General features: G+C 44.9%; 1 protein-coding gene across 1 annotated transcript in view; it reads right to left on the bottom strand.

Moving 5' to 3' along the window:
• Positions 1-20,060, bottom strand: part of LOC115574253 (tyrosine-protein phosphatase non-receptor type 14) — a 42,856-nt gene that overhangs the window by 15,805 nt on the left and 6,991 nt on the right. Inside the window, exons 2-5 of the mRNA XM_030405663.1 lie at positions 14,821-15,223; positions 11,538-11,713; positions 1,594-1,691; positions 350-417 (exon numbers count right to left, since the gene is read on the bottom strand). Coding sequence (XP_030261523.1) covers positions 350-417; positions 1,594-1,691; positions 11,538-11,713; positions 14,821-14,994 — 516 coding nt within the window. The 5' untranslated portion in view covers positions 14,995-15,223. The remainder of the gene's footprint in view (positions 1-349; positions 418-1,593; positions 1,692-11,537; positions 11,714-14,820; positions 15,224-20,060) is intronic.

Here is a 20,060-nt window from a genome sequence, read left to right as displayed (position 1 = left end):
GAGAAAGGGAAGAGTAAAGGTTAGAGAAGACAGGTGATGGAGGATTAACCAATCTCTCTCTTCAACATCCTTTCAAACAGTTTAGCCGCTAAACTGTAGTCAATGGTGTCGCAGCGAACTGCACTTATCTTGCAATAAAGCAGATTCAAATACAGTTTAATTTATGCAATTTACTTTGTAGCCACTTGGTCTTTATCTCAACCCATACTGTCAATCACATTCTAGCTTGTTCTGCATCTGTTTTCTGTCTGTCACTCAGGTATGCAGAGGGAGGAGAATGTGTGCCTTCAGGCAACACACGCAGACACACACACACATATATTTGAAGAGGGAAGGTTAGAGGACTCACCACGGGGAAGAGCACGTACTCCCTGAGGAAGTCCTGAGACATGAACTGAGTGAAGTCCCCGAAGTCGGCTGGAAAAACATTAACGCACAAAAAAAATGTGAGGCATTGTAAAACATATGATTCCCATCTAAATGGTTTATCTACAAAGCTGATAATGTAAAATCATATTTGTTCCTAATGAAAATATGTTAAGGCAGGAAGACAGCATGTCAGGATGATTAAAGTCTTTCCTATTAACACCAGGGTAAAAAAAATCATATTTTCTTTGTCTCCATAAAATTATGAAATCTGGCTGTAATCCACAAGTAAATAATTAAAATAACACATCTGCCTTGTTTATTAAGCCAACATATTTTCATATCAAGATCAAATCAATATTTCCTACACGTTTTTTTCTTTAAATCCAGCTACTGCTACTTTTTTGTGTGTTATGTTGCTCCATATGAACACTTGTGATAATCACAACCCTCTTCAGTCGGAATTTTTCTGAGCGAAGAGAGCTCACGAGTTGAGACGCGTTTGCTGACATTCTTTTTAAATGTGACATTCTCGAGAGCCTCAACTTTTGTTTGCCTCTGCATAAAAATTAGCTAGCTTGCTAGACTGTTAGTCTTGGTGGTTTATAGCCGCTGTCCCTGAGCAGTGTTCTCAAGACTCAACCACTAGCTAACCCCTTTATTCTGGTCCTTGTAAGTACACCAGGAAGTTGCGAAACTTGATGTGAAGTGTTACAAGAATACAATGCCAACAGCACAGACGTTATATCGCCACCTGCACACCATTTAACATGCTCAGTCCTTCAGACAGACTGTTCTGCTGTCTGTCAGACAAAAGGAAGTACAGCGCAGGATCCTCGTCTCCCATCAGATAAGGCTCTTCCTGATGCTGCTAAGGCTAACCTTGGAACTAGCGATAAGCTAACTGTCTGTTTACATTCCCCCCGGGACACAGACAGCACCCAGGCACAAGCCCGTGGAGATGGATGGAGGTTGTGTGTGTATGTGTGTGTGTTTCGGGACTGATACCATAGGAACTCAAGTGGACTGGGCTCTCCCAGTGGTATGCAGCCATATTAGGTAGCGAAGTCAAGATGACCTGAGAAAGTGTGAGTTTGTGCTCACTCTTTCTCTCTTGTGCCGCCTGTCTCCGTCTGGTAGATTATTCACATGGGATGTTTGTCCATGCACGTGTGTGTGTGTGCATGTCTGTGTGTGTGTGTGTGTGTGTCTGAGCGCGTCTCTTACCTTGTACTGCTAGGCCAGCTAGTCTGATCCCCTGCTCCACTCCGCAGTGGAGACGTCCGTCCAACACCTCCTTCTTCACCTGCAGGTAATACTGATACCTGGACAAAAAGACAGAAGTAAGAAATAAAAAGGGAGTTTTATTCAGATTCACTATTACAAACTCTTAACTCTAAGTGTGACACCGATGTTGGAAATTTTTCCCTTGATAGTAAATGAATGTGTTTAGCCACGCAAGCAGCTAGCAGGTACTAGTGATGGATGACATTTTGTACATGTCCTCCTGAGGGTGATTTGTAAGGCAGGTCAAAAATGCAGTTAAACAATTAGTGTTTGAAAAACATTTAAACTTTGCAGTCCCCTATGTTGTATTGTGATCAAATACCTGAAAAGCAATGAGATTCCCTTAAGTGTTAGTGCTAATTAGCAACCGTTAGCAATGCTAACATACTAAATACTGGTCAGCAAGGTAAACATATCATGCTGGCTACACATTGGCATGCTAGTACTGTTGCTGTACACATGTTAGCATGCTGGTGTTAGCATGTATTTGACTTTAGCACTGTGTTTGAACACAGCGTTGGCTGTGGACCTCAACCTTCAATCATCTGGTGTCTGAATGATTGAAAAGATTAGTTGGAAAGTCTGTACAAGATTTTGGTAAACAACTATTTCAGTCGCACATACGCCCAAAAATCTGTCAAGCGGGACTAAACATTTTCATTGGTCGTACTGGTGCGCCTGAAAGTCAGCAGGACATAATATTGGCCAACAACCCATATGATGTTTAATTATATAATGTATTGAAAAACATAAAAATGTATTAATTGGTGAACCTTAATTATGTACCGGTGCAACTAAATGAAAATGGTGTGTGAACCAGTGCAACCACTGTAAAAAATTAAGTCTGAACAACCATGTTGTTTCCACATTCCACTCAAAGGCTCATGAACACATTGCAGTGGGAAGAGCCTCGCAACTCAGGAAGTGGGATCATCCGAGGAGCACGTGAAAGCACTGAGACACACGACGGCCCCTCTACCAACTAAACTGTACAAAAACTCTGACAGAGTGGGTGGCAGCATATTAGTCTTCAGAAACTCACCAGAATCTGGTCGGTGGTTACTGTTATTTTTCCAACTCGCCACACTGTCTCTGAACACCACTTATATAAAAATCCGGTTGGAAAACATGATGGGTTTTTCAGTTCAACACATTCATCCAAAGAAAGTAAGAAGAGCTGCGCTCGAGGCGTCGCGCATTAGCAGCTGACGGATTGCAAACATCCACGAGACACCGGAGAGAGAAGGAGAGAGCTGCAGAGAGATGTGCTTCTTCTGCTTCTGGTTTGTGCAACAGAAAGAATGCGTCAAGACAGTATTGGCAACGGCATTAGCCGGTTAAAACAATACCAGAGAAGCCTGTTGCAGAATCCGAGTGAGGAATGAGTGAATCACCTCTATTTGAAATACCCGTGACTCATCTCTGACTTGAGAGGAATGCCAAATGTATACCAGCAGGGGCCAAACAATATGGTTTATAGGGCTGTTTATAGGACATGACATGGAGCTGGTGCTAATCAGGACTGAGTTTAATCTTAGTTAGGACCAACACAAGCTTGACAAAAAGATATCATGATTATTGCTGTGCGAATGTGAAACACTGTTTTTTTTTGGGCAGCGGTGGTTTTGCCAAGCGAAAGCTGATACGATGACACTGTTTGGATGATGTTGGGCCTTCGCACAACGCTGTGAAAGTCCCAAAACCAAAGAGGCCAAAATACCCCGAGCTCCTTAGGTTTCTGAGCTCCTTTTGTCCACTTTTAGCTGTGGTCCAACTGGATGTTTGTCTTTTGAAGAATGGGGGCGGCCACACAGGAGGGGAAAAGGGAGAAATGTCAGGGTGACCGAGCTCGGCCGCGTAAAAACTCGCGCACCGTTTCCTGTTTGATGCCATGGAGACCGCAGTCCGAGTCTTTCCAATGTGGGCTGCGAGACACCTTTTTTCTGTCGCGCACACGGCCTAAAAGAGCTCCGGGGTGGAAGCGTACATCAGGCGGTGTACATGCCAGAGTACACAATGTGGAAACCGCTCCACTATAGATGCTTAGTCATTCACTCTGGAGCTCATCATTCTGAGCTGATTCCTCAGCCCCTACATGTTCTCTCCCCTTGTTCATTCATCGGCTCCCTCTGTACTCGCAGTTTTTGGAGTTTTGTGCCCTCCTCGTAGTCTTCTTCACATTCTCTCCCCCACTTCTTCTCCCTTCTCTTCTTTTTTGAGCTCCACTCAGCATACTCCTGGGCCTATAATCTGACCCCGCCCTCCTCCCTCACCCTGTCATTACACCCGTTGGCTAAGCTGCCATTCCGTTCCCGTGGCAACCCTCTAATTAGCCAACCCCAACCGCCGCGGCTGCATTGGAGGGGGGGGGAGGAGCCTGATGCGGTCTGAAAAGGGGGAGGGGCCTCACAGGAACACAAAACCCTTCAAATGATTGTGGACTTTGTTTTTACAAACTCTCCATGTTTTCCCAGCGCGCTCCGTATGGGGTCTGGGGAAATGTTGAGGTTGACAGTGGCTGGCTCTCATTCTGAGGTTCAATGGCAACAACACGATGGTGTTTATACATATGCGAGGCCAGCGGTGGAGACGCGGACGGTAAACTGTTAAAATAACTACAAGCTAGTGAAAGCGTGACAGTAAAAAGGCAGCGAGGGAGCCGCAAAACGAACAGCGGTTCCCAACCTTTAAACAAACCTTTGTTTACTTGTGTACAAAACCTGCATATGTCTAACATGTTGTGCATTTTTGCTTCATTGAAATACTTAGAGACATGAAGAGGTAAAACTGTCCAGTACAACACTGGGACTGGGCGGTATGACCTATAATCTATAAAAAGATACATTATCAGACAAGATTAAGTTCTTAGAGCACTCCCTTTATCGTAAATAGGGTGTGTTAACTGAGTTAAAATGCTTATAAACCATTTATTAGGCAATTATTAAATACAGTAGTTGCAAACTGAATTATATGAACCTTTAAAATTGCTTAGTAAAATACTGAATTGTTCATTAAGAGTGAAATAACTATTACCTTAAGTTTAATTCACAGTTTACTAATGATGGTCATTATAAAGCATTCCATAAATTGCCTCTATGAGTATTCTTCTTTCTAAGTATGTTTTGAATCGGGTTTACTCACAAGATGAATTATCAAATCAACTTTGAGATCCATAAATGTAACAATCATTTTTGTTCGTGCCTTTCTTTTCTCACTGTGGCTCGCCTGTTAGTAACACCATTGTTACTACTTGTCAGAAGTCATTAGCTGTTTATAGTTTATAGACATTTCAAAGTCATACGAGTAAATGGCTTGTTTTTCAAGTCAATAGAAGATTCATAATGGTAAAAAAACAACAACACTGGTTTATTGTCCATTAAACATCGGGACATGTTTAAAATGTAAGTTCACTTTAAAGCCATGCACGCCTCAAGCACCGTAACGTATGAGGCTTACAACAACATCGACAGGCGCCTGGAAAATGTTAATGTATGAAATCACCCTCGCCACATACAAAGTCCACATGTTGCATATTGGGGGACTTAAACTACAGAAGGATATTCATCCACTTGAACAGAGAGACAATCCTGTCCTTGAATATGTTAACACTTTGGAAACAGACAATGATCTTAGCATGTGTTGGTGCCTGCATAGCTACAGCTACCATTTTCCAACAGGGTTTTACTGTGTCGTCTTTATAGAAACAGCGTCCCCATTACTCTGGATGATCTACAGAACACAATGTCGACAGTTTTTATGGGACTATTTCTTCAGCAGGAAGACGTTCGGTTGGAAAATGTCACAGTGAAGTCTGGGGATTATCCAGATTAATGCGAATGTTGTTTCTGGACACATGCTGCTATGACTCATTTTTTTTGTGCTGCGAGTACCAGGGATAAAGATCCATTTACCTGTACGGGGACACTTATCTCATAAACCATGTACACTAAAATAAAAATCCAAAATCTGGATGATTAGATACCTGTGAGAAAACACCTGTATGTAGTGTGGGTGAAACGATCTTTCGAAGTGATGTCTGTCTTTAATACATATGGCGGCGCACACCTGGCACGTCTGTTAAAATGACATCACCGTGCTGTAATAACAGGTGAACATACATATGTAGACATGAGGTAGAGCTTTCCTCGCTGGGAGTTACTTGTGACTTCCACCATGGCAGAGTGCTCTGCTGGCACTCCAGGCAGACACACAGGCACAAAGAGCCCTTTATATGCCCACGCATGTTCAAGCCCCGCTCAAGACATGCTGCCAGATGTCCAAGTGGCCCCGGACAACAAGCCTGCGAGCATATGTGCATGCATGCATGAATGTGTGTGTGCATGTGCGTGTGCGTGTGTGTACATATGTCTCCTCTACCCCCTCCACCTCTGCAGTGGTATGACCCTGACCACCCCCTCAGCCCTGGATGGGTCCAGACGGCTTGTGTGGGAGGCAGGAGGATTTCACTTTGAAATGTGTTGAATCAGCAAGGGGCACAACAGAGTACAGCTGTGTGTGTGTGTGTGTGTGTGTGTGTGTGTGTGTGTGTGTGTGTGTGTGTGTGTGTGTGTGTGTGTGTGTGTGTGTGTGTGTGTGTGAGTGTGTGTGCGTGCTTGTGTGCGTGCGTGCGTGCGTGTGTGAGTGATAACTAGCCAAACAAAGCTAGGATTTCAAGGCTGGTGGTGCTGTTAGCCTTGGGGCTGCTCGGGCCAGCTGGCCTCACTCTGGTCAACAGCTCTCTGTTTAGGTTCCTTACTTTCTCTCTCTGGGCCACTTCGTCCCTCCTTCATATCAGTGAGATGGGAGCAACAGAAGGCCGCAACCACACACACACACCTTCTGTAAAATGTTTGCGTGGTAAAATACAAAGATTTTGAGAAAGAAAAGGGGGGAGGATGCACAGGATATCTGATTACAAGTGGGCGATATATAGGAGCATGAGGCGTCCAGGGATGAACAGTGCAACCAGTTCTGGATGATAAAATCAAGCACTAGAGCTGCAAAGATCAGTCAATGGGAAAAAAATATATATATATATTTTGATAACTGATTAATCATTTCAGTCATTTTTCAAGCTCAAAACATGAACATTTGCTGGTTCCAGCTTCTTAAATTTCAGGATATGCTGTTTTGGGGTTTTTTTGTCATTTATGAAAGTAAATAATGAAGTTTTTGGATTTTATACTGTTGGTTGGACCACAGAAGCAATCTGAAGACGTCACTTTGGGCTTTTGGGAAAGTGTGCTGAGTGTTTTTAAATCTTTTGGGACATTTTATATATTAAACAATGACTCTGATAATCATGAAAATAATCAGCAGATTCATTGAGGATTAAAAGAATCAAAAAACAGAAACACGGAGAGACGGAGAGCAGTTCTTCTGTCTCCGTACAATAAAACCAAGGTCGTCCCCCCACAGTAAAAACACTCCAAACAACTGTGATTTATAGGTTTACATGGGCGTCCTAAAGGACCGTTCTGACTTACAGTCATCCAGTGTTCCAGCGGCCCTTCTGCTGCTGTGGTTCATCCTTGTGGCCATGTTGGTGTAAATAAAGCTACAAGCATATGGTCTGAGGCATTGTTTTTTTTTTTTTTTGCTTTATTAGCTTCCACACTGTGGAGCGCGCACATGTGCAGTAGTATTCAGTGTTTTGTTTGTCTGCATCTGAGAGAAGGTCTGGAGACAAGGGAAACTAAAAACTAATTAACATTTTTGAAGTTTTACGAGTTCATAATCAGACTATACACTTCTCCAATTACAGCAATATCTTCAGCTATGAGCGTAATTGCATTAACATAACGGAGAAGAGTGTTGACATGGGCTCAAACTATCTTGCATTACTGCTATAATTGCTCCATAATTGGATTATTGGTGTAAATACGTAGCCAGTACACACACACACACACACACTTCGGCCCCCTGCTCTGGGTGATTTTCACAGCTGCATGGAGGGAGAGGAAGACAGGGGAAGCAGAAACAGATGAATGGATGGACGGGAAGAGAGCGAGATCTAGTATCAGGTTACTCGTCTGTCAAACACTGAGCCTCAAAGACCCGACCACGTTATAAAACTCACATTACTTTCTCTGTAAATCTCATTTGCTCGGACGGGACAAGAGTCAACACTTTGTCTTTTTCTGGTTTCTGGAAAACAAGTTACGATGAAGTTGTGATCTGCTTTCCCTGTAACCTAATTAGCTGTTTAAATGAGCAGCAGTGACCTACATCCCAGTCGGTATACAAGACGAAAAACTCACAAAACAGGATGTCGTTTTTCTGACTTTCCTCTGCGAAACCTTAAATCACAGCACCAACGTCCCAAAAAAACCTATATCCACTCACTCCTACTCTGTTTTTACACACAAGCACAAACATACTTTTCTACGCGTACGCATAAATATGTATAGGTTCCAGCGAAAAACACACACACCACACACACACAGGCAGCAAGCTCGAACCACAAAAAATAACAAGGTGCAAACCCAAAGACAAGTCTTGCTGCCAAACTTTTACTTTCTCTGTCCCCACTTGTCTTCCTCTCCGCCTCTCTGATATTCTTCCCTTCCCGCCTTCATCAGACCAGGTGTGGAGAAAAAGATGTTTTATATATATATATATATATATATATATATATATATATATATATATATATATATATATATATATATATATATGTATATATATATATATTATATATATATATATATATATATATATATATATATATATATATATATATATATATGTATATATATGTATGTATGTATATCTGGATGCGACCCAAATAGGCCATAAGTCAAGAAATACCAGTTTTTCTGTTATCATTCCCAGTCTGATTTATGGACTTCTCAGAGGGAAGTAAGACACAAACATGCTTTTAAAGATTCGGTAAACCCCTTGATTAGGTCTGGGCGATAACTGGGTGAACTTCAAAATAAAAGAAAAAAAGTTGTGAGGATTGTTTTCAACTTGAAGTGAAGGGGGGGGGGGAGGACAAAAAAGGGAACGGGGGCTTTCAGAAAAGCTTGCCTCGGGGAGCGTGTATGTTCTTACAATGTGCTGTATTGTGACTAACTCTTCTGACAGGGCTGCAGCTGGCTTCTGAGAGGATTCTTGGGGGGAGTGTGTGCGAGCCGAGGTGTGTGTGTGTGTGTGTGTGTGTGTGTGTGAGGTGAGAGAGCGTGTGTGTGTGTGTGTGTGCGCGTGTATGTGAGTGTGTGTTTTGTAAACCAGACATCCCCCCCCACACACACACACACACACACACACACTCCCACCCCGTTACCCCCAGCACTTCTGCTGCGAGGAATGTGTGGTCTGCCTCCTACGCTGGACGGCTGTGCCAACATTCCTGGCTGAACAGAAAAGGAGAAAGAGGGAGAGAGAGAGAGAGAGAGGGAGAAAAAAAAAGGAGGACAGAGGGAGCGGGAGATGGAGATTAAAAAATGTGGGACTGGAGTGATGTGGAGATCTGCTCTTGATAAAAAAGGAGTAGAGGTGACACTATGTACAGAGATTGTCAGAGAAAAGAGAAGGAGGGGGTTGCGAAAAAGAGGCGGCCATTGTTCCCTAAATTGCCCCGAATGCCCCATCATAACCCCTTCAACCCCGTACACACACACACACACACACACACACGCACACACGCACACACGCACACACACACACACACACACACCATAAAAGCCCACAGGGGTTTCCTGGAATAGCATCCCTTCACCAGAGCAGATCCTGGCTCCTGTATAAACCAACCCGTGCACACACACACACACACACACACACACACACACACACACACACAACACACACACCTTCTAATTACTCAATGATACATACACAATGAGTTTATCAGGCCAATCACTAATAACACGATGCTTTCACTATTTTGCCATGTCTAGTCCTGCCTCGTAAAAAAAAATACCCAGGAAATCCAGCAGCACAGATGCTTCACACTCTCTCTCTTACACACACACCCACACACACACACACACCTTAAAAAAATAACTCCGGCGTCACGTCATGTTGTGACCTGCGATCGACCTTTTTCCCACATTCAGCCAAGCAGAAGCCGCAAATTCACCAGCTCAGTGCGAGGCAGACCTGCAGTGTGTGTGTGTGTGTGTGTGTGTGTGTGTGTGTGTGTGTGTGTGTGTGTGTGTGTGTGTGTGTGTTTGTGTGAGAAGGAATCTGATATGGCAGACTGTCCACTACACACTGACCCTTGGATGCCCTTTTCACAGCAAGCTAAAAGGCCTCATTCACACTCTGTCTCACAAACACACACACACACACACACACACACACACACTGTGGCATTAGGAGAAAATGGCGCTTTTCGATAATGCAAATGTACCTTCTGACTGACCTGACATCAGTTCTGATGTCAGTCTCATGCACGCTCAGTAGGAGGACGACAGCCCCATTCTTACTCCTGACTGCTCTGCTCTGATTGAAGTGAACGTACCTGTCTGCGGTCTTGATTAAGTCCATGTGTCAAATGTCCTCGTCAGCTTTTATCCTATTTAGACAACATCTTCCTGTGTTTTTACTCGGCCGAGTTTGAGTCAACCGAGCATGTTATGCGGGTAATAAACAATCCAATCTTGCCTTTGCGTTCATACCTGGTGTTTTAAAGGCATTCGTGTTATTCTCAATGAGACTGAAAATCTGTCCTCCCTAAAGAAAATCAAAGTTTTTGGAGTTTTTGAGTCAGAGGAAACTTTTAAACCGCCTGGAGCTGGTGTTTACGACAAATTCTTCATAGATAATTAAGAATTGTAAATTCGGTAAATGCAATCCATGAAATTCTTCCTTATTTTGGAAGATTACATAAGGTAAGCCAAACCATCTCTCTCCCGTTTGTCGCAAGTTCTGATTACCCTCCCCCCCAGACCCTCTCTCTCTCCACCATCCCTTCTCACAGGACCACTGGCAGCCCAGCCTTCGACATCACCATTCCACAGCAAGAAGACACCAAAACGGGGACCCGGGCCATCCAGCACACGAGCCAGGGGGGGAAGATGAAGCCACGCCCATCAGGACGTGCGCTCATCGAGATGTACCCCCACTCTGAGTCTCGACCGCCTCCCCCCCTTGGTTACTAGATGGCTCGGCAAACCCACAGCCCCCTTTTCATCCACCGACCCCGACCCCTTTTCCTCATCCAACCACCCCCGACCCCCCCCCTTTATTCTGTCCTCTCCAAATCTTCTCAATACATAAATAAACTATTTCAACAGTTAAACTTGCTGTGGTCTTGTTAGTGAAGAAGTGATTTAAAAGAATATACCGATCCTGCAAGCCTCATCTCCTCAGGCAGGGCATTCCAAAGTCGAGGGGCCCTTATAGCGAAGGCACGGTCCCCTTTAGTTTTTTAGTCTCGACTTTGGAACGGTTAGGAGGACCCCGCCTGAGGATCTAAGGCTGCGAGCTGGCTTATAGGGAATTAAAATATCTGTAATATAGCTCGGAGCCAGACCTGAGCGTGCTTTAAAAGTGATCAGTAAAATCTTAAAATCAATTCTAAAACAGACAGGGAGCCAATGGAGGGAAGCTAATATTGGAGTGATGTGTTGACGTCTGTTAAAACCAGTTTAGTCGTCAGATTATATTGAGTAGTTCAGTCAATCTAGTCTGTGCAAAGCCATTTATGTTATTCTTATATTGCGAAAAACATGTTTATGGCTTTTAGCTGGTTAGCTTGTTAGCTTGTTAGCTGAACACTCACTGGCATTTAGGTAAATAAGGTGGACAGGCAACACATTTGGAGATTCACTATAGCTGGCCTCTTTCCAAAAACACGGATTTTATAATGGCACAAATTTGTCGTTGTTGCAGGTGATTGTCTGACAAACTGTAAGTGGTGTTTGGTGAATCTTTACCTGGTGGCTTCCTGCTCCAGCCGGGAAACACTGGGCACGTAGAACATGACTCCGAAGAAGAGCAGCGGCTCGTTGCCAAACTTATCCAGCTGCTTCTTGAGGGGTTTCTCCAGCTCCACCCAGCGATGGGCCGGGGCCTGGGTCTTCCCATGGAACCACAGCCCGAAGTAATGGGTCTGGAGCCGAGGAGGGGAGAGAGAGAGAGAGAGAGAGAGAGACGGAGGGAGCGTCAGTGTGGCGCACGAGGGGATTGAGACAGGAAACAGGCCCGAAAAGCAAAGGAAAGAAGGGAGTAGAGGTGTGATGATGAGGAAGAAAGGAGAGGATGGGTTGTGTAAGCTGGATGGAGAGATAAAGAGACCAAAGGGTGGTAAATGGAGGAGACCAAAGCGTTGGGATGGGAAATGGGGGGTTTGTAGGAATGGAGAGAAATGAGTTCAGGAGGGAAATTGGAAATTAGTTGAGAAGCACGCGGGGGATAACTGAGCGGAGCAGAGAGGAGATTAATAAGCAGGCGAAATACAGCGAGCGCATATTTCTCCTCCAAATCTGATCAAATCTTTGACGTCAGCAGCATAGCTCCATTAAACATTAATATCAGAGCAGACTCGTCGGTCCTATCTGACTAAATCAAAATGAAAACCACGTCTCTTGCCCATTATGTTAGCTAGAGATTTAGAAGTTATTGAAACATAATTCAGCCTAAAAAACAGCAAAAAAAAATGGCAACACAACTTCTCAGAAACAATAGTGAGAGGTGTTAAATTCAAGTTTCCTTAAAGATAAAGTCTAATCTCGCGGTCATGTTCTATCCTTGTTACGTTTATCTTTAAATAAAAATCTATACTGTACGCCCTTAATGTCAGTTGTTCCCCACGCTATTAAAAATGCTCTCTAATATAAATATTTTTCAAGGGATTTGAAGCTGGAAATTCCAGTACAGTGACAGCACCATCTCATGATTATGATGTATCGATGTATTGTCTAGCCCTGACGATACTGATTCGGCTCGGGGCGGTCCTCTTGACATAATGTTTATATAAACCCTATAGAAGCCTGTTTACATGGATGCGTGGGAGGTTTCAACATGCTGCGATTTGCAAACATGGGATCATTTCCTGTCGCGAATCAAAACAAACGCCGTACCTGCAAACCCGTGCACGGGCATGCGAGAGCCCTGCAGGACTTGTTTTTTTTTTCTGCAGTTAAGTGGAGACAGTCATTTATGAAACATGACACTGCTACCATTTGTGATCTGTGTGCGAGCAGTAGGGTTATTTCTTGTACTACTAATAGCTAAAAAAAAAAAAAAAAAAGGTGTTTCATTGGCTACCCACACCTGTTGTGACTGCGTGGTTTGCCTCCGCTGTTACTGAAAGTCATAAAGATGCGAGCTGCAGCTGCAAACACTCCTTCTTCACATGCAAACAGACACACTCTCAAGGCCTGGGGCGCAGAAATGATGTAAACAACCAATTCAGACGGACGCACACATGCACCGCGAGTCCTGAGATAGCGTGCGCTGCGTGGAGGCAGACGGAGGCTGAAGCCGAGGCGTCACACCGCCTTATTTATAACATCGCTGACACCTGGCAAATACCACAACACCGTGTGAGTACGCACAAGAACGCCACCCCGCTCCCTCTCACTTTGTCAGCCGCTCCGGCCGCTGTCGAACACACGTATTCATCAAACTCAATCAGTCGTCACACATTCTTTCCCTGATCTGTGAACAGACTGCCCCCTGTCACACACAAAACAACTCCACATCGCGGACAATAAAAAAAGCCCCGTGCAAAGCCGGCCAGCGGGAAGAGAATGTCCCTGGCATGGAGTCTACCTGAGTGGTGGTGTCGACTCTGATGAAGGGAAAGAAAATTAGGGGAGCAGAAGACGAGGGACGAGAGGAAACACACAGATAAAGCGTGGACAGGAGGGGTGGAGCGGGACGGGGTGGGACGGGGGGATGAGCAGTATCTCTTTCTTCTGCAGTGAAAAGAGGACAGAGGTAGCCACGCTTCGTTAGAGATGGACAAGGACCCCGCAGGAGACAGACAGCAGAGGGCAGGGAGACACACACGGGGTGCGGGGTGAGACGCGTGGCGATCGTGCACACACATACACACACACACACACTGACCATGCATTCATAAATATGTGAAAGACCAAGAGTCAAAGTTGTTTATTCTTGTCTATGCTTGATATGGAGGATAACCGAGAATTTGTCTGAGATGTCACCCGCTGATTTGTTGACTACCATTTTGAAGCCTTGAGTTTGGCATGAAGCCGTTGTCATTTTGATTGGGTTTGGAACCAGAAGTGACCAAATTAGGACAAGGGAGTGGAACCGGGGAGGATATTCTGATAATTGAGAACACGAGGACACGTGGCAGTGACACATTAATCACAAGGTAGCCACGCCCTGAAGCACACCCCACTTTATGGTGCTTTTTACTTAAATAGGACCATAATTTACAAAACGAACATCACGCTGTGTTAAAGAAAGACTTGGAACTAGCAGTTGAGGCAATAAACTCATCAGGAAAGTGTTTACTGAGGTGATAAATCAAGTGGGAAGGAGGGTCCGTTTTCCCATAGACTTTTATACATTCTGAAACCAGTGGAGTTGCTGAGGCATTCTGCATTGACGGAGAAACTCTGTCCAACTTTTATACAGCCAACGATCTGGATTAGAGCATTATGGAAGATTATCTGATGAAATGCTCATTGATTTTTTTAATACTACATTAATACTTAATGTTTTTTTTACCGAATTAGACAAAAAGCTAGCATACCTGTCCTGTTTTTTTATCCATTATCAATTCTTCAATTGATTTTCCAGTAAGAAAATTCATGAACATGCATTAGAATATTGATACATTGTGATATAATTCACAAATAATAAAACATTTCCATATTTCTTACCCCTACTCATACTAATATCTGTTTGTTAAAACTGACAGCAGCTGATAGTTTGTACTTACATTCCATACTTTTACATAAAGATTACTTTTGTGCCCTAAAAATAACAAGAATTCAATGTGTTCCTCAAATTTTGGTTCCTGGTACGATGAAAACTCCTGAAAAATCAGTGTCACTCTTTAAACCTGCACCTGCAAGATTAGCCGATCCTTGTTCAAATAAAAGAACTGATTGCTGAACTGTGACTGAACTAAGTCAAATAAAGCTACAAAACATGAAAAGAAAAACACATCAACATTCACAACATGCTGACACGTGAGTCTAGCAGCATGTACTAGGGTCACATAATAAAGGACCTCACCTCCCGGAGCTCCAGCCTTTGGGCCACCGCCTCCAGACATTCCTGTCCCGTGCTCTCCACTGACAGAGTGCATTCAATCACATTGCTGTCCAGCAGGCGAATCCGTGTCACAAAGTAGTTCTTGCTCAGGACGTTGTAGCGCCGCGTGCGCCGCAGCTTCAGCCGGAAGGGCATGGCTGGCTGGAGGTCGCGGCTGAGTCGAAGGTCAAAAGTCAGTTGGGAGCGAGCAAGCGGAGAGAGGGGTGGGCGGGCTCTATGACCTGGCCGCTGCCCTCCTCACTCTCGCACGACGCCAGCCACACCACCGGGTGGAAAGATGCACCCTGGCAAAGCGCTGGCCCATTCCCAAAGATGTTCCGGAGAGGAGGAGGAGGACGATGAGGAGGACGAGGAAGAACGGGTGCTGTTGATGAGATGAAAAGAGAGGAGGATTGGTCAGCAACAAGAAACTCTGGTTTGCGAGTTATTCTTTTCACATTAGAGCCAACAGGAGATCAAAACACTCACGGTGCCCTAATCAGCGAACATTCTTCCTATCAAACCCTCCCACGTCATTTTTTCCCAGTTTTATCATCCTGCCTGGCTCGCATAAACAAGCAGAAACCAAAAACAGACGAGGCAAGCAGAATCACCAGCAACAACAGCGGCGGCGGCTGCAGCGCTACGATGTGAGCAGAGGCAGGAATCGCACGGTAGCAGACAGCTTTATCCCTATAGTTATGGCAGCTGGGCTCTCTCCGGCCCCATGAGGCCCGGCGTCGGGCGAAGCTGGGAGACAGAGGCAGAGATGTGAGGCTACGGATGAATGGACATCAAACGTCCGAGCGCAGACATCCATCTGAACCCGGCAGCTGGCTTTGAGGAACTAATGGAGCTTCTAAGTCTCGTATCTGCCTGTGTGGGAGGCCTTCCCTTTCCTTTTTATCTCCCCTCTCTTCCCCCCTTTCCCCCTCTCCCTCTCTGTCCGTCTGCAGCACAGTGCCAGACATTGTAGCGTACAGTGTAGTGGTGTGTAACATCACACACACATGCGGCACATGCTGGCACATACGCTTCATCTCGGGTGCACTACTGCCACATAGCAGAAGACGTGAATTTGTGTCGTCAACAAGAGGCCCGTGAAACTGTTAATTGCTGCAACACTATGAGGACACACACACACACACACACACTCACGTGCACGCTGCGGTTTCTAAGGTTGAGACAGGTCTTTGGGGAACACTTTGAACACATCTCTGGGTTAGTCATCAGTTCTTAGCTTTCATGTGTGTGATGATGAGCGAGCTTTGAAGTATGGACCGACACACACACACACACACACACACACACACACACACAAACAAAAGTGTATTCACTCTATATATCAACACCTGTAATATGTATTTGTCCTCAAAAGCGAGAGGCAAACCCAAGGAACTTCTCACGCGGGTTAAATCCTTCCTTTAACTTGGGTGATTAAACCAGCGAGGGATTTTTCTTTTGCGTAATAATGTCGGGGTTGTCAACAGGAATTAATTCAAATAGCTAAAAGCAGTGTCATTTTAAGGGTGGTGGCCACTTTGCAGCCTTGTTCGACAGGAACTACACCACAAATCCCTAAAGAAAAAGAAAAAAAAACACTCCTTACAAAAACAGTGACAAAAACTTGAGGAAAAGTGCGCAAACACGGAGAGACGAAAAACAGGAAAACGTGTTAAAATGAACAAAAACGAGGTGGAATAGAGGAATTAAAAGACCAAAGCGCGGCACGACAACGCTCCAGTGATCAGGAGAGGAGAAAAAAGGGGGGTGGTGGAGAAGGAGGAGGAGGAGGAGGAGGAGCAGGAGGAGTAAAAGATGGAGTGGATGTGTTGCTTCTTGTCCCGGGCTCTGGCAATGCGCTGTTGATAGTCAGCTTGGACCCCGGCCCAGATTCCTCTCTACCCTGACTGGAAAAACAGAGCACACCTGACACAAGTATGCACACACAAGGAAGGAAAAGTGCGTGTGTGCGCCAGTGTGTGTGTGCCTGTGTGTGTGTGACAAGGCTGAGTGAGCGGGAGAGAGAAAGACCTAAGGGGGGTGGGGGGAGTCTTGAATGAGCAAGAGAGAGAGAGAGAGAGAGAGAGAGAGAGAGAGGACAAGAAGCTACAAACTGCTGACTTACAGCCGTGTTGTTTGGTACGGCTTAAACTACGCTCGGCTTTTGTGTAACAGCCGTGCCCCTTTGGGAGCCATAACACATTCCTTACTCCTGAATCCATCTGAGACAGCTCACTGTAGTGTGGCATCATCCTATTCATGTGTGTGTGTGTGTGTTTTTATATTGGGCGTTCATGCCAACACACACACACTCGTGAGGAAGCCACAGCAAGGGAGTAATTGGGCTACAACGGGCGCATATATCGGCTTCGCTTCGGGATATGCGGCCACCGTGACCCGAGTCGTCACCTAGACCCAGACCGCGGCCCCCCTCTGACCCCCCTCCCCCTTTTCTGGCTTAGGGGAAGTGACATCACAGGTTGACGGTAAAGCCTCCCCGAAATGCCCTCAAGAAAAAGTTCCCAAGCACACAGGCCCTGCGAGATCACTGTCAACAAGTTAAACACACAAAAGACACAAATAAAGACACATACTTTCACTGTGTAGTGTACAAACATAGACATGCATGAACAGGGAATACCACAAACACACACATACAGGATCACACACACACACACACACCAGGTTCTTCAGAGGTTAGCCAGAGGACCAGACAGCAGTTAGTGCAACTCTAAACTAGTAATCAGTGGCATGGTTGGGAGTGTGTGGTTGAGTAAAGCCAGACAGACAGACAGACAATAGCTTGGGACCGAACCCACTCCTCGACACACACACAGACACACACAGAGACACACAAAAAGAAAAACGCTGCTTCAACACCGCTACAGCGCTGCAGCGACATTCTCTCTCGACCGTCGTGTTTATTTCCAGCGGCGCAAAAGCAGCGTATACGTTTATGAATTTGCACATTGTAATTTTGTGGCGTGGAGAAAACGAGAGGGAAAATTGAGGGAAGAGGGTTGTTTTTCTTTTTCAGGGCAGCGAGCTGTGGCTAAATATATATGAAACCGTTCCCAATCTTTTGTTGTGTTTTTTTTTTCTTTATCCCCCTAGACTGATGTGGTGAGGGGCAAAAAGGTGAAAATAAAAAAAGGGAGACTTTTTTTTTTTTTTTTTTATCTGTGTGTGTTTGAAACCACATCACCACAAGTATATCCTTTCTTAAGCACTGTTTGCAGATGCATTTTCATATTCATCTTTTTCATGAATCAATCAAGATATAAAAGATCTTTGTGGAGCGCAGGAGCCACCTAGTCGATTCGTAAAAGGTGAACAAAGAGCGACTTTGAAAAAGATCCTTTCAACTGAGCAGTGCATTAATAAAGTCATGCATGTGCTCGCGTGTGCAGTCAGACAAGCAAACAGCACTGTTTGTTCTGCCAGCCCGCCGTCAGATTTGTTTGTGTCGGGCGTTTTGTGTCACAAAATGTCTGCACGACAAGTTTAAACAAAGACAGCAGATTGATTTTTTTTCCTGAATGTTGTAAAGTGTGCAGCTGATGATCAGAAATGTCAATCATCAGAGAAACGGGGAAGTGTAAAGCAGGCTGAATGACCATTCGCTAAGCCCCTCCCTCAGACAGCCGTCGTCCAATGACAGCGTCGCAACTGTAACGGGAGGGCGGTCCTGTCAAACTTTGGAGATTTCCGCACATAGGTGTGCATGTGCATGGTTTTCTAGTACGACCAATACAGCAAAACCAAACATACAAAAATGTTTGTAGTGTGTAGCTGTTCTTGTGTACGCTGCGATCATTAGCGTGACAAGCTAATTAGCTTACTATCAACAGCAGTATCCCAGCTCCTCGTTCCAGGGCCAAAGCAGGTTTGCAAATTTAGTGTGATGTGCGACTGGTTACCTATAGAAAATACTTTTTAACGTTAGCTGCACTGTGTTGCTCCCCAGGCTTCATTTTACACTCCAGCCAGCATTACAGAATCATGTTACATCTGACAAACACAATCTTTAGCCCTGATCCAGTAAACACTTGCAGTATTAAAATGGAAAACTGCTGTACAACCGTACCCTAGCTAAGTTCAGATAAAACAACTGTACGTACGTAACATTGTTATGTTAACTTTACACCGCAAAACAAGAACACACACATTTTAAAACGAGTCAGCTTGATACCCAAAAAATCCAGCCAGAGGATGCCTTTTTCAACCAACCCATGTAGCTAACATTAGCTAATAAAGCGAGCTAACCACAGTTGATAGAATCGCCTGGGAGAGCTGTCAACGTTTGCTGACTAGAAGTCTACTTTTTTATTAATTGGCCTGAATTAAAGGATGCATTGTTTCAAAAATGACTAAAAATGTCGAGCGGTAACCCTTCCCCTGTTATGACTGTGAACTGCGTCATGTACAGAGAGGGAACGCAAAGGTCGACAGGTGTAGCAAGATTAACTAATGGTGGGGGCAGGTTTTTACTGAACAGACAGACATATGCATCAACAGCTGACAACATAAGGTTATAAAATCTGTTAAAAAACAATGGTGACTCAGGTTTCCCCCCTCAGGGCGTGATGTTTTGCCACCAGTCACCTCTGAGGTATGGATTCAGCACATCAGGCCAGTGAATAATTACCAAAGCAAGCTGTGACAAACACCACAGACAGCCTGGCAGCATTGCACAACAAAACCACAGCCAGCCTGCTGCTCCTCTACAGGCAAAAACACCAGAGGAAATCAAAACAGCACCTCATTTTACTTTTTTAAATCGCTTTTCAACTATGCCCGCGCATCTGCTAGACTCTGTGCTGTGCGCGATCCGTCTCCCCCTCTCTCTCCGGGCCAACCCCGCCTGTCGCTTTGCTCCATTCACATCGACACAATGGCAGGAACAAAACAGCACTTTGTCGCCTACTGCTAAGACCATTAGACGCAGGCCTCCGAGAGCTCTGGACGCAAGTGTAGCGTGTGTAACTCAATCAATCTGATCTCTGCTGCTTGTCTCTGTCTGTGATACCACCACCACCACCACCACTCCCTCCCATCCACCCCTCCTGTTACACATGAGCGCTGTAGCAAAACAAGCTGGTTAAGTGCTTCACAGCTCGGAGCCACTCTTCCTCCGGCGTACTCTTTTTACAGTTTGGTCTACGAGGCTGAATGAGGCCTGGATCAGTAAGTAGTGGAGTGGAACTTAAGTCCTATTT

This window comes from Sparus aurata, chromosome 22, assembly GCF_900880675.1.
Source record: "Sparus aurata chromosome 22, fSpaAur1.1, whole genome shotgun sequence".
Taxonomy (NCBI): Eukaryota; Metazoa; Chordata; class Actinopteri; order Spariformes; family Sparidae; genus Sparus; species Sparus aurata.
This window is presented reverse-complemented; position numbering and strand designations above follow the sequence as displayed.